The sequence below is a fragment of the Delphinapterus leucas genome, chromosome 3 (assembly GCF_059928025.1).
Source record: "Delphinapterus leucas isolate spDelLeu-1000000601 "Yukka" chromosome 3, BTC_Dleu_Yukka2, whole genome shotgun sequence".
Classification (NCBI taxonomy): Eukaryota; Metazoa; Chordata; class Mammalia; order Artiodactyla; family Monodontidae; genus Delphinapterus; species Delphinapterus leucas.
In genome coordinates, this window is record NC_143131.1 from 106901649 (window position 1) to 106914873 (window position 13225).

General features: G+C 36.7%; 1 protein-coding gene across 4 annotated transcripts in view; it reads left to right on the forward strand.

Annotated features, from left to right (window-relative positions):
• The window catches only part of PRRC1 (proline rich coiled-coil 1), a 44078-nt gene that overhangs the window by 11505 nt on the left and 19348 nt on the right, over positions 1–13225 (forward strand). For all 4 annotated transcript variants that reach the window (XM_089909262.1, XM_089909260.1, XM_022588703.2 and 1 more), the window contains exons 5-7: positions 8–110; positions 2393–2556; positions 9381–9484. In XM_089909262.1, coding sequence (XP_089765388.1) covers positions 8–110; positions 2393–2556; positions 9381–9484 — 371 coding nt within the window. The remainder of the gene's footprint in view (positions 1–7; positions 111–2392; positions 2557–9380; positions 9485–13225) is intronic.

Genomic DNA, 13225 nt, shown 5'->3' on the forward strand with positions numbered 1-13225 from the left:
TGTGCAGGGTGTGGCTGGGAACCCTATGGTGAAATCTGTGCTTGATAAAACAAAACATTCAGTAGAAAGCATGATTACAACGCTGGACCCTGGCATGGCTCCATATATCAGTATGTACTTAAAATAGAGCAGCATCTGCCATATAAAGTATGTGCTCATGTCAGCCACTGAGTGTAATCCCACAGGTCTTGTAATTAGTGAAAATCCTCCTATATTCTCACATTGACTGTCAGTCTTGGTGTTGATACTTTTAATTCATCTTTTTCTTAGTCACCATTAAATAAATTTTGAAAACTTCCCAGCATGAACTTTGGAGGAGTAAAAATGATTTGAATTATTAGTATACTTACTGATTTTAATTATGAATATGGTTAGTGTTGCTTTATATGAATTTTACCGTTCATTGTTGACATTTGAAGTGTTGCTTTGTTCATATTTGGTTTTGACATTTCTCCAGTTATCTATTTTAATTAAATGTGTTTATGTGTAACTCAGGAATAAAATTTTTATAGGCTGTTAATCTATTCACTGATAATATGTCATTACTAGATTTGTTGGGAAAGGTACTTTAATCACCTTTGAACCCTCATTACCAAGAATCCTCCAGACGGTTAACTGGAGGATTAATTTTTTATGTACATATCCAGTAAGTGAAATAACATAATCTCTTAGCAGGATTTGTGACCAATTATTAGTAATTCTGTTGAAGATAACAGTTTAGCGGCCAAAGCTATGCACCAGGTACTTGAACAGAGATTTTCAGTAGCAATAAAAAGTTAGTAGCTTTCTAAGTCTTGAGTCTGTTGGTAATTGTCTAGTAAATGTCAAAGGGCAAGACTTAATAATGATAAGTACCATTTATTAAATGCTTGATCTGCCAGATACTAATTCCCATAAGAGCTCTGCAAGCTAGTGTTATTTTTCTCAAGTTTTAGATGAGGAACTTGTGTTCAGAGAGCTTTATTATTATCCTAGGTTACACAACTTGGTGGAGCTAACACTTAGCTTCTTTGCTTCCCTTTAAGTGGAAAACTGAATCAAAGAATTAACTCAGCTGAATTGTTCTCTGTGTTTGTAATTGCCAGGGTTTAGAAATTGGACCCTACCATATATATTGATTTCATATATTCATAATAATCAAGTTTGACATAATTAATGCAGTATATATGTTCTTCTCTTCACAAGCTCTTATTTTTAGTGAGAAAAAGAAAGCAATTAGTATTTTTGGAGCTCTTTTTGTTTTAATGGGTACTGTGTTAGATGGTGAAATCAATTACCTTATTTAATCCTTAGAGCAAGCCCTGTGAGGTGGCAGGAATTTTTCTGTGAGGAAACAAGCTCAGTGACTTCCCCAAGGTACCGAAGCTAGTAAGTGATAAAATCGGGACTCAAACCAAAGACTTTTCTCAGGCCAGTACTCTGCATGACATCCAGAAAAAGGAAAATAAAACGGGGAGAGAAAGATACAAAATAAAATTTCTATTATTAGAAGATATAATAACATATAATCTTCATCACCTATAAAAAGCAGTAATACTGAGTGTGAAAAAGCTATTGACAGGCAGCAAAAATGAGACCATTTGGATCTAACAAAACTCTAGTAAAACTTACCATGTTTTTATATAAATATTTTAGAAATCACCATAACAATTTCAAATGTATCAAGAAAGCACAAGAACTATTAGAAATGGACTTTAACACAGTTTCAACATTGTTTTGATTAGCTCTCCCTTTATAATCATTAAAAGTGGCATGAGTCATCACAAAAAACCGAAAACCTTTTTGAGCTGAAGCCTAATGGAACAGTACTTAGCTAGATAGGGTTAAGAGATATGTCCCACATGGAGGAAAAAAAAGAAAAACATATAGCCTTCCTCTTCTTTCCTATGGTAACCCTTGCTTTTAGGTTTTAATAATTTAAGAAATTCCAGTAAAGATGGGATCTGTGGAACATTGTTTCAATCAGGAAAAAAGAAATCCATAATAAAAGCCCAGATATTTGGAAAATATTTTCAGCTGTTCCAAAAGATACTTAACTGAGGAAAAGCATTGTTTCTAGGGCAAAATATTTCACAGTACAAATAGCTTTCTTGAGAAATCTCAGAGTAAGATGCCATTAGATGACAGGGTGAAATGTGTCTGCTTGCATCAGGCAGTGTAGTGAAAAGATACAGACCTAGATTTGAGTCCTGACATCATCGCTAAGTAGCTGTGTTACCTTGGGTGAGACCTTATCAGCCTCAGTTTCCTCAGCCAATGAAAAGGTAATCTATAGCTTGCATTGTTTTGCCAGGTTAAGAGTAATTATGTAGTAAAATGTTAACGCATGGTAGTAATTATGAGAATTTCATTATTTTAATTTGGAATTGAAATTTTCTTCTGGTCTTTGTAGAATCTGGAGGTGAACTGGACATTGTAGTGACCTCAAATAAAGAAGTAAAAGTTGCCGCTGTCCGAGATGCCTTCCAGGAGGTCTTTGGCTTAGCTGTGGTGATCGGGGAAGCTGGGCAGTCCAGCATTGCCCCACAACCAGTGGGTTATGCAGCTGGATTAAAAGTGAGTAATGAGCATCTTTTTCAGGATACAGTAGCTTGCAGTTCACTTTTTAAAATTTCTGATGATAATCCTATGGTCTATATGGAGCTTTTGGGTTTTTACTTACTGAAATATTGATTTGGTTTTTAATTAGACAGTTCTGTAGTGTTAGGAAGATACAGTGGAGTTTTAATTTAAAGAAACCTAAAGTAGGTTTTGATTATCCGGGGAGGGGAGGAACCACATGCCAAGAGCACAGAAAGAGAGCAGTTTTAGTCCTGAAAGACATCTTCTTAACCCAGTATTAAAGTTTAAATCCATTACTGAAATTATAATATCCCTTGAATCCCGTAAGCTTTTTATTACTATCACTATTAATAATACTTTACACTTTATGTATTTCTTCATGGTTTATGGGATTCTCATATATGTGGAAGTTTCCAGAGTAGTAATGGGGTTCTAGTAAGCAGGTTGTAAATACACCTGACAAAGTCCCCCTTTTCCCTTGTATTTTCCGTTACGGAAAAACCCGAACGAACTTTTTGGCCAACCCAGTACTTGATGAGGGGACTCGGCGCTCATCCAGAAAGTTTTCTTAACTTACTTTCTTTGAGTCTTCCCTTTCCCTGTCCTTTTAACTACCTTGCCTTAGAGACCCCACCAGCTGGCATGTTATAGGCACAAAGCCTGTATATAACCAGAGTGTGCCAAGGTCTCATCAGCATATAGAGACCTATTAAATTCCATTACCAGTAGTAAGGCACTTACCAAAGGAAGACACTGCCATAGTTTTTGGTAGTGGGGGAAGAAGACCTTGTGATTAAGTCTGTAGATACCTATATAATCCCTGCGTAATAGTGGCAGATAACAGAATGGCTTATTTTGAAAACAAATTTCACACACTTGCATACTCACACCACCACTTGAATATCGTACACTTTGTCTTCTGGACTGTTACCATTAAAAAATTTGTCACATACACAAGCCAATCCCATTACCATAGTAGACCTGGCCCCCTCTTGCGTGCTAAGTGCTAAAGTTCCAAGAGTTCTGCCCTCCCTCTCATACACTTTTTACCATCAGTATACAAACATGCAAAAACAAATGAACAGTTCATCAGCATGTAAACACTGCTCCCACCTTAAAAAACAAAAATAAACTAAAGAAAACCTTAACAAATTTTTTTACCTTACTTTCCCCATCACCTCCAACCCTAGGTTTTCACTTCGTTTTGCAGCAAAACTTGCAGAGAGTTGCCAACAGTTTTATCTCTAGTTCTTCTCTTCAGTCTCTTACACCCACCCCAGCCAGGCTCTCACCCTCACCCCTCCACCGAGAATGCTTTCAAGGTCGCCAATGTTGTGCATCTTGTTTGACCTACCACTGGCTTTGAGACTCCTCTGTAATGTCTTTTACGTTCGCCTTTGGGGATGCCACACTTGGTTTCTTCCCTGCCTCACAAATTCCTCTGTGCTTCCTTTGCTGGCTCCTTTTCTCCCCAACCTCCTGATGGTCTCCTTCCCTTCATCTACGTTCACTCTCTCGGTGATCTCAACTAGTCCCACAGCTTTGAATACCAGCTGTGTGCTGACAGTTTCGAGCAGAGACCTCTCATGTAAACTAGGTTAATATAAAAGTTGCCTTTTTTTTTTTTTTTTTTTTTTTTTGCGGTATGCGGGCCTCTCACTGTTGTGGCCTCTCCTGTTGCGGAGCACAGGCTCCGGACGCGCAGGCTCAGCGACCATGGCTCACAGGCCCAACTGCTCCGTGGCATGTGGGATCTTCCCAGACCGGGGCACGAACCCGTGTCCCCTGCATCGGCAGGCGGACTCTCAACCACTGCACCACCAGGGAAGCTCTAACGTTGCCTTTTTAATACCTTTACTTGAATGTCTCAAACTTATCATTTCTAGTACTCAACTGCTTTTCTTTCCTTCCAACCTGTCCCCCGCCGCAGCTTTCTCCATCTCAATTGATGACGGCTCTGTCCTTCCATTTTCTCAGATGAGAAACCTTGGATTCATCCTTGACTTCTCTCGTTATCCATGTCCAGTTCATCAAGAAATCTTGTTCACTGTACCTTCAGAATACATCCGGCATCTGACTGCTTGTCACTGTCTCCATTGCTCCCACCCTGGGTGAAGCCACCACAAAGCCTTGCTGGAATCTTGGGTTCACCTCCTAACAGGTCATCCCGTTTCTCCCCTTGTGACCCTATATGTTATCCTCAACAGAGTAGCCAGGGTAATTCTTTCAACACACAAGATCAAACCATTTCACTATTCTTTTCAGAACTTTATATTTCACTGAGTGTAAAATCCAAATTCCTTACCAAGGCTTCCACAGCCCCACGTGGCCAGGCTGAACTGGCCTTCTTTTTTTTTTTTTTTTAATTGAAGCATAGTTGATTTTCAGTGTTTCAGGTGTACAGCAGAGTGATTCAGTTATACCATATATATATATGTGTGTGTGTGTGTGTGTGTGTATATATATTCTTTCTCAGATTCTTTTGCTTTATAGGTTATTACAGGATACTGAGTATAGTTCCTTGTTGTACAACAGTTGGTCCTTGTTGTGTATCTTTTATATGTAGTAGTGTGTATCTGTTAATCTCAAATTCCTAATTTATACCCCCCACCCTTTTTTCTTTGGTAACTGTAAGTTTGTTTTCTATGTCTGTGAATCTGTTTCTGTTTTGTAAATAAGTTCATTTGTACTATCTTTTTAGATTCCACATATAAGTAATATCATAAAATATTTGTCTTTCTCTGAGGTACTTCACTTAGTGTGATCATCTCTAGGTCCATCCATGTTGCTGCAAATGGCATGATTTCATTCTTTTTTATGGCTGAGTAATGTCCCATCGGACACACACACACATCTTCTTTATCCATTCATCTGTCCGTGGACGCTTAGTCGCTTCCATGAGCTATTATAAATAGTGCTGCTGTGAACCGTGGGGTGCACGTATCTTTTCAAACTAGAGTTTTCATCTTTTCCAGGTATGTGCCCAGGAGTGGGACTGCTGGATCATATGGCAGCTCTATTTTTGTTTTTTTAGGAAACCTCCATGCTGTTCTCCACAGCGGCTGCACCAGCGGCCTTCTGCTTTTCTCTGGTCTTCCCCCTTGCTCACTCCACGCCAGCCACATTGGCCTCCTTGCAGGTCTTTGCGCTTGTCTGACAGGCTGCTCTCTTCTCACAGCCTTTTCACAGCTCTCGCTGAGCCACTCTTTCCTCAGATATCTACTTGGTTGACTCCCTGACCTCCTTCAAGTCTTCACTAACATCTTCCCTCCACAGTGGGGCCTGTCCTGACCGCCCTGTTCAGTACTGCAGTCTGCACCTACCTGCCCTGCCCTCCTGATCCCTCTAGCCCTCCTCTGATAGCAGCCAGCATCTTCTGATTTACCATATAGTTTATGTTGATGTTATTTTTATTGTTTAATGCCTTTTCCCCACTAGAGTTAAGTTCTACAAGAGCAGAGATCTTTGTTTCGTTTATAGATATAAACTTTTAGAATAGTGCTTCATGTTCTTTAAAATGAATATCTAGCAGTCCTATTGAGATATCTTGGTATAAAACCCCAAACAATAGAATTAAAACTGCTAGGGTAAACTTTTTAAATTAATAATTTATTTCCTCAAGTAAGCAGTCTAATGCAGAAGATGTTTTCCCTCTGGGATCTGTTTTGAATTTTGGTTTAACAACATGTCAGCCATATGAGAATAGAGATTTTTCCCTTTAACAGAGCTCTAGCTGCCCACCTGTTGCTATACTTTGATAGTACCTTTACCATCAAACAGTGGTCTTCAGACTTGTGTATAAGTACCTCTGGTGACATGCAAAGATTTTACAAGGTCCAGGTAGACCCAGATAGTTTTCAGGAACTCAGCTTCTCCTTCCTCAACTTCCGTATGTATGCTTTCCTAAAATTTTCTGCCTGAATACATACTTGTAATGGAGGCAACGTGCCATCTCCTTTCTCATCTCCTCTTCATAAGCTCTGACCTCTCCCATTAGAAAATAAAGATGTACCGCTCACCCACTGATTGCCTCGGAACCTAAAATCCTCCTGAGTGTCATATGAAGGGACAATTCAGAATAATGTTTTAGATGTTAAGGATGCAAATGGCATAATGACACCGTAAAATCTTCTTGCAAGTCCTGTGGTTTCTAATTGTTCTCAAAAAAACTGATAGGGTCGTCATTCATAGTTTCTGATGATAGATCACCACGTGATTTTTGGAACATAACTCAGAATTTCATGGTTTTTAAAACACGAGTCTTAAATATTTTATGTTAAATATCGTTGCATAAAAGACACTTCAGATCGGTATAAACTGAACTTGAAAGGCTGATGGAGATTTTTTTTCTGTAAGAAAAATCTTATTTTCTGAATATTAATAGTTCAGTTTATATTGTGATTTTATTAGTATTTGACTGATTTGTTTTAGTATTGGTTTTTGCCCTTCAAATTTAGAAAAGTGTTCCTTTTCTACAATCTTTAATACAAGCTTAAAATTAAAATTCATTGAAACTGATATATATAGGAAAGTGATTTGTAATTTCCCAGCGGTTTGTTTCTTTTCAGAAACAGTAGAGGGCACTAACAAAAAGAAAATAATGTAGAATATTAAAATTTCAACCCAGATTTTTTTCTCCCCTTCAGATTTTATTTGAAGTGAATGTCTTTTTTGACTAAACTTAAGTTTTCCTTTAAACATATGAAATTGTTTAAGGAAATAAATCAGCTGTAATTAAAGTTAGGAAGCTTCTGAAACTTCTCCAATGCCAAGTATTAATTTTACTGAAAAGCCAATTATATTTCTGACCATTGTTTTATAGCTTATAGTCAAGAAGAATGTAGTTAATATCTGTAAGAATTTTTGAAGAAGCATGGAATTTTGATTATCTGAACCAAGTTGCTTAGTATAAGCTCTCAGAGTACAGTATAAGCTCTAGAGGCATTTCTGCATCTTACTTCAGTTCTGAGACAGTTACTTCAGTGTGGCCTCTAAACTACCTAATTTTTGGTGCCCTACACTGCTGAAAAATAAAGTTAAAATTCCCGTCTCAAAACATTGGTAGTGACTAATATCAAAGTGTCTCTGTGACGCCAAAAGATGCCACACTTAAGTAGTGTTGTGGTCAGAGGAGGACAGAGGCTGATTTACCCCCTCTTCATTTTCTCTTCTGGATTCCATAAAAACAAGGCATTACACTTGTCTACCTAACTCATTATCCTATCTTTTATAGGTGCTAATTAATTTCAGTTCAATATTTTGTGAACCCTATGAAGTATAAAGCCCTGTGCTGTAGGATAGTAAAAAATGAACCAACTTAGTTTCTGTTTCCTGGGAGCATAAAATCTAGGAATATTTTGTTGTAGTGTGTAGCTGAGATAGCACCTTTGAAGAGTTGCGAATGAATCTCTAAACATCCCACTAATCCCCTAATAGTTTCTTACTGAATTAACACTTATTTAAACTTCTTTATAGTAAAAAATTAGACATAACTACCTTTTGGGAGGAGGGAATTATTTTACTCCTCCCAAATTTCGGAACAGATTTACATTATCCAGTACAAAGAATTAGGTTCATCTTAGCTATTGTATTTTCTTTCAGGTTCAACAGTGACCTCCTCGTGCACTATTAGATTTGGTGATGCCATATTTACACTCTTTAGATTCCTAATGTTAGCCATATAGGCCTTCAGAAGCCCTTAGTTTTTCCCTTGTTCACTTTTTCATGTAGTAAGCTCTCACTGGCTGCCTATTAGGTTAGACACTATGCTAGGTACCAGAGATACAAGAGTAAGCAAAAATACAGCTTGACTTTATTGTAGTTTAACTCATATCTTCTTTCATCTTTCATGTTTATAAGCTAATGACAGATTGGCCTACATGTTCTCATGCAGTTGTCACTTCTTCATTTAAGTTGTCTCTGAAATAAATTCAGTTGTCTCTAGAAGTGTCTTAGCTTTCTTCATTTTCATTTGAAGAAGAATTGACCCCTTAATCTCATTCACTGCTTAGCTCTGCTGTTCATGATAAAAAATAGGGGTATTATCCATGACTAGTTTTATTCAGAAATAGCTTTATCTTGCTTTTTGAACACATTCTCATCATATCATTCATGATCACTTTTATGAAGTGATTCAAATAAAAGTAGTAAACAACAACCTTGTCCTCATTAATCCAGCTTTTAGTTTTCTGCCACAAGTATATATTTAATTCATGATTTTGAGTTATCTATTTAGTGTTCTCAGCCCCTCAATTTTGTTTCATAAATGGTACTGATTTTCTTGAATAAGCTTTGATGTAATGCATACATTTGAAGTTAAAATAACTGTTATTTTGGTGCAAACTTTAAAGGCTATATATAAAAGGAATCAGAAGAAAGAGAAAAAACATATTTGCTATTGATATGATTGCCTGCCTAGAAAAATTCAAGAGAGAATCAACTAAAAAACTACTAGAATTGATAAATCATTTTTATTTAGTAAGATGGCCTCTTGCCAGATCAACATTAAAAAGCACAGTTTCCTTTTATTAGTAATAACCAATTAGAACATGTAATATAAAAATTATCCATTTCATGATAGCAACCAAAATAATGCATACAGGAATAATTTGGAAGATGCACTGCAGACTCTTAATACTGAGGGGAATACAGTGGGGCTTTTTCACTTTTTACTCTCTGTGCTTCTGTATTGTTTTCATGTTTACAGTGAGTATATATGTGTTTGTGTATAAATGTATATGCATATTACTTATACAGTCATAAATTAGTATGTTTAAAACCAAATAATTTAAAATAGTTTCTAATGCACACTGTTTCAGGGTGCCCAGGAACGGATAGATAGCTTGCGTCGAACTGGAGTGATCCATGAAAAACAGACTGCTGTGTCAGTAGAAAACTTCATTGCAGAATTGCTTCCTGACAAGTAAGAGGATTTTTTTTTTTTAACATAGTTATAATTTTTTTAGAGAACTTACAAGACAGAATCTATTCTCTTAGCAACTTTCAAATGTACAAAAAGTATTATTAACTATAGTCACCATGCTGTACATTATATTCTCATGACAACTGGAAGTTTGTACCTTTTAATCCCCTTTATCCATTTTACTCCCCCTCCCACCCCTGCCTCTGCATCCACCAATCTGTCCTTTGTATCTGTGAGTTTGCTTTCCCCCCACATGTGAGATCATACAGTATTTGTCTTTCTCTATTTGACTTACTTCGCTTAGCTTAATGACTTCAGTGTCCATACACGTTGCTGCAAATGGCAAGGTTTTCCTTCCTTTTCAATGGAATAATATTTCATTGTATATATACGTACATATTTATGTGTGAGTGTGTGTATAAATCACATTTTCTTTATCATCAGCAGACATTTAAGTTGCTTCCATGCCTCGGTTGTTGGAAATAATGCTGTAGTGAACAGGGGGATGCATATGTCTTGTTGAGTTAGTATTTTCGTTTCCTTTGGATAAATACCCAGAAGTGAACTTTATGGATTATTTGGTAGTTCAGTTTGTGAGGAACCTCCATACTGTTTTCCATAGTGGTTGTACCAATTTACAGTCCCACCAACAGTGCACAAGGGTTCCCTTTTCTCCACCTCTTCGTGAACACTTATTTCTTGTTTTTTGATAATAGCCATTCTAACAGTGTGAGATGTTATCTTATTGTGGTTTTGATTAGCATTTCCCTGGAGGATTAGTGATGTTGAGCACCTTTTTACGTATGGCCATCTGTATGTCTTCTTTGGAAAAGGAGGCTAATCAGATCTTCTCCCCATTTTTTTATTGGATTGTTTGGTTTTTGCTGTTGATTAGTATGAGTTCTTTATATATTTTGGATATTAGCCCCATATCAGATATATGATTTGCAGGTATTGTCTGTCATTTGGTAGGTTTCCTTTTCGTTTTGTTGATCGTTTCCTTTGCTGTGCAGAAACTTTTTAGCTTAATGTAGTCCCACTTGTTTTTGATTTTGTTGCATTTGCTTTCGGTGTCAAACCCAAAAAACATCATTGCCACAACAGATATCAAGGAGCTTACTGCCTATGTTTTCGTCTAGTTTTTTATGGTTTCAGATGCTATGCTCAAGTATTTAATCCATTTTGATTAATTTTTATCTCTGGTGTGAAATTGTGGTCCAGTTTTCTCAACACCATTTATTGAAGAGACTGTCCTTTCCCTATCGCATATTCCTGGCTGTTTTGTCATAAACTAATTGGCCATAAATGCATGGGTTTATTTCTGGGCTCCATTGCATTGATCTGTATTTTTGTTTTTTATGCAAGTACCATACTGTTTTGATAACTGTTGCTACGTATTATAATTTGACATCGGGGAGCATATTGCCTCCAGCTTTGCTCTGCTTTCTCAAGATTTGATTTGGCTATTCAGGGTCTTGTGGTTGCATACAAATTTTAGGATTGTTTGTTCTATTTCTGTGGAAAATACTGGAATTTTGATAGGGATTGCATTGAGTCTGTAGCTTCCTTTGGGTAATAGGAACATTTTAACAATGTTCATTCTGCTAGTCCATGGGCATGGAATATATTTCCATTTATTTGTGTCTTTTTTAGTTTCTTTCATCAACGTCTTATAGTTTTCAGAGTAGACAACTTTCACCTGCTTGGTTAAATATATTCCTAACTATTTTATTCTTTTTGATGTAATTGTAAATGGTATTAAAAACTTTTTTCTTCTGACAGTTTGCTATTAGCGTATAGAAATACAACAAATTTGGGGGTATTGAATTTGTATCCTGCAACTTTACTGAATTTACTAGTTTTAACAGTTTTTTGGTGGTAGCTTTAGGTTTTTATATATATAATATGTCATGTGCAAATAGTGACAGTTTTACTTCTTTCTTTCTGATTTGGATGCATTTTTTTTGTTGCCTAATTACTCTGACTAGGACTTCCAATACCATGCTGAATAAAAGTGGGAAGAGTGGGCATTCTTGTCTTGATCTTAGAGGTAAAAGCTTTTTAGCTTTTCACTGTTGAGCATATTAGCTATGGGCTTGCCGTATATGACTTTGATTATGTTGAGGTATGTTCCTTCTGTATCCACTCTGTTGAGAGTTTTTGTCATTAATGGGTGTCGAATTTTGTCCAATACTTTTTATAGCTCTGTTGACATGATCGTATGATTTTATCTTTCATTTTGTTAATGTGGTGTAGCACATTGATTTATTGGCACATTTTGAACCATCCTTGCATCCCTGGCCCACTTGATTATGGTATAGATCCTTTTAATGCATTGTAGAATCCGGTTTGCTAGTATTTCACTGAGGATTTTTACATCTCTGTTTTTCAGGGATATTGGGCCTTTAATTTTCTTCTGTGTAGTGTCCTTGTCTGGGTTTGGTATCAGGGTAATGCTGGCCTTGTAAAATGAGTTTGGAAGTGTGTCTCATCTTCTGTTTTTTGGAAGAGTTTGAGAAAGATTGGTATTAATTCTTCTCTAAATCTTTGGTAGAATTCACCAGTGACACCATCTGGTTCTGGACTTTTGTGTGTTGGGAGGTTTTTGATTACTGATTCGGTCTCCTTACAGGTAATCCATTTGTTCAGATTTTCTGTTTCTTTTGATTCAGGTTGTGTGTTTTTAGGAATTTATGCATTTCTTCTAGGTTGTCCAGTTTGTTGGCGTATAACGGTTCAGTAAGAGGCTTATTATGTTTCTCTTAGGAGCAAAATATGATTGCTTACACTGAACATCTAGTAAAAAAATGTATCCTATTTTAGAACCAGAGAGCAAATTACGTTCTGGTCTAGCTCTGTCATCTAACTAGCTATGTGACCTGTGTAGTTCTGCTCACATTTCTGCTCGTTTCTCCTTTTTAATTGTAAAATGGACATTGTGTTCCCTGCATGCTAGTAAGATTGTGTTAATAATCAATTACATATGATACAGTGATTTAGTTATTGGCTTGGATGTTGACCTCCAGCAACAATCATTTACACAGTCATTCAGAGTAATGGAAGGTATGGCAAGAGGGCCTGGAGGCAGTCACTAGGTTTGAGTTCTGTTGAACACTACACCTCTCATCTATTTAGTTTGGAAAAACCCTCCAGCAACATAATTCATCTTTTTTTTTTTTTTAAATATCTTTTCACACTGATAGGTATCACCAAACACCCGTCAGTCAGTAGAGGAACATATTTTTTTATTTTTTAAATTCTTGGCTGCATTGGGTCTTCGTTGCTGCACGTGGGCCGTACATAAAATGCTATGTACATTTTCAATGGAATTAACTTGATGTGGAGATGGTGTCAGATAAGATCCGTGAATGATTGGGACTTGAGCTGAATTTTGAAGAGTAGGTAAAATTTGGTTAAGTAGAAAAGAATAGCTAGGACATTCTGCATGGAGGAAAAGTGTGAAGATGGTTAAGATGTATTCTGGGGTCAGTGATTTTATCAGCTTGGCTGAACACTGTTGGATAGGAAATCAGAAAGTAGCTTGAAGAGCTTTGATTGCTAGGTTGGGAAGTTTGAACTTTCTATGTAAGCACCAAGCAACCATCCAGTGATGATGAATATTAAAAGGTTAACAGAGGGGGAAACTGAAATATTCATTTAAGGGCTACCTTAGAGATTCCATTGTGCCTTTTTCCATGTATTATGTTTTAATAAAAATTATGACTTTGATAATACTGAACT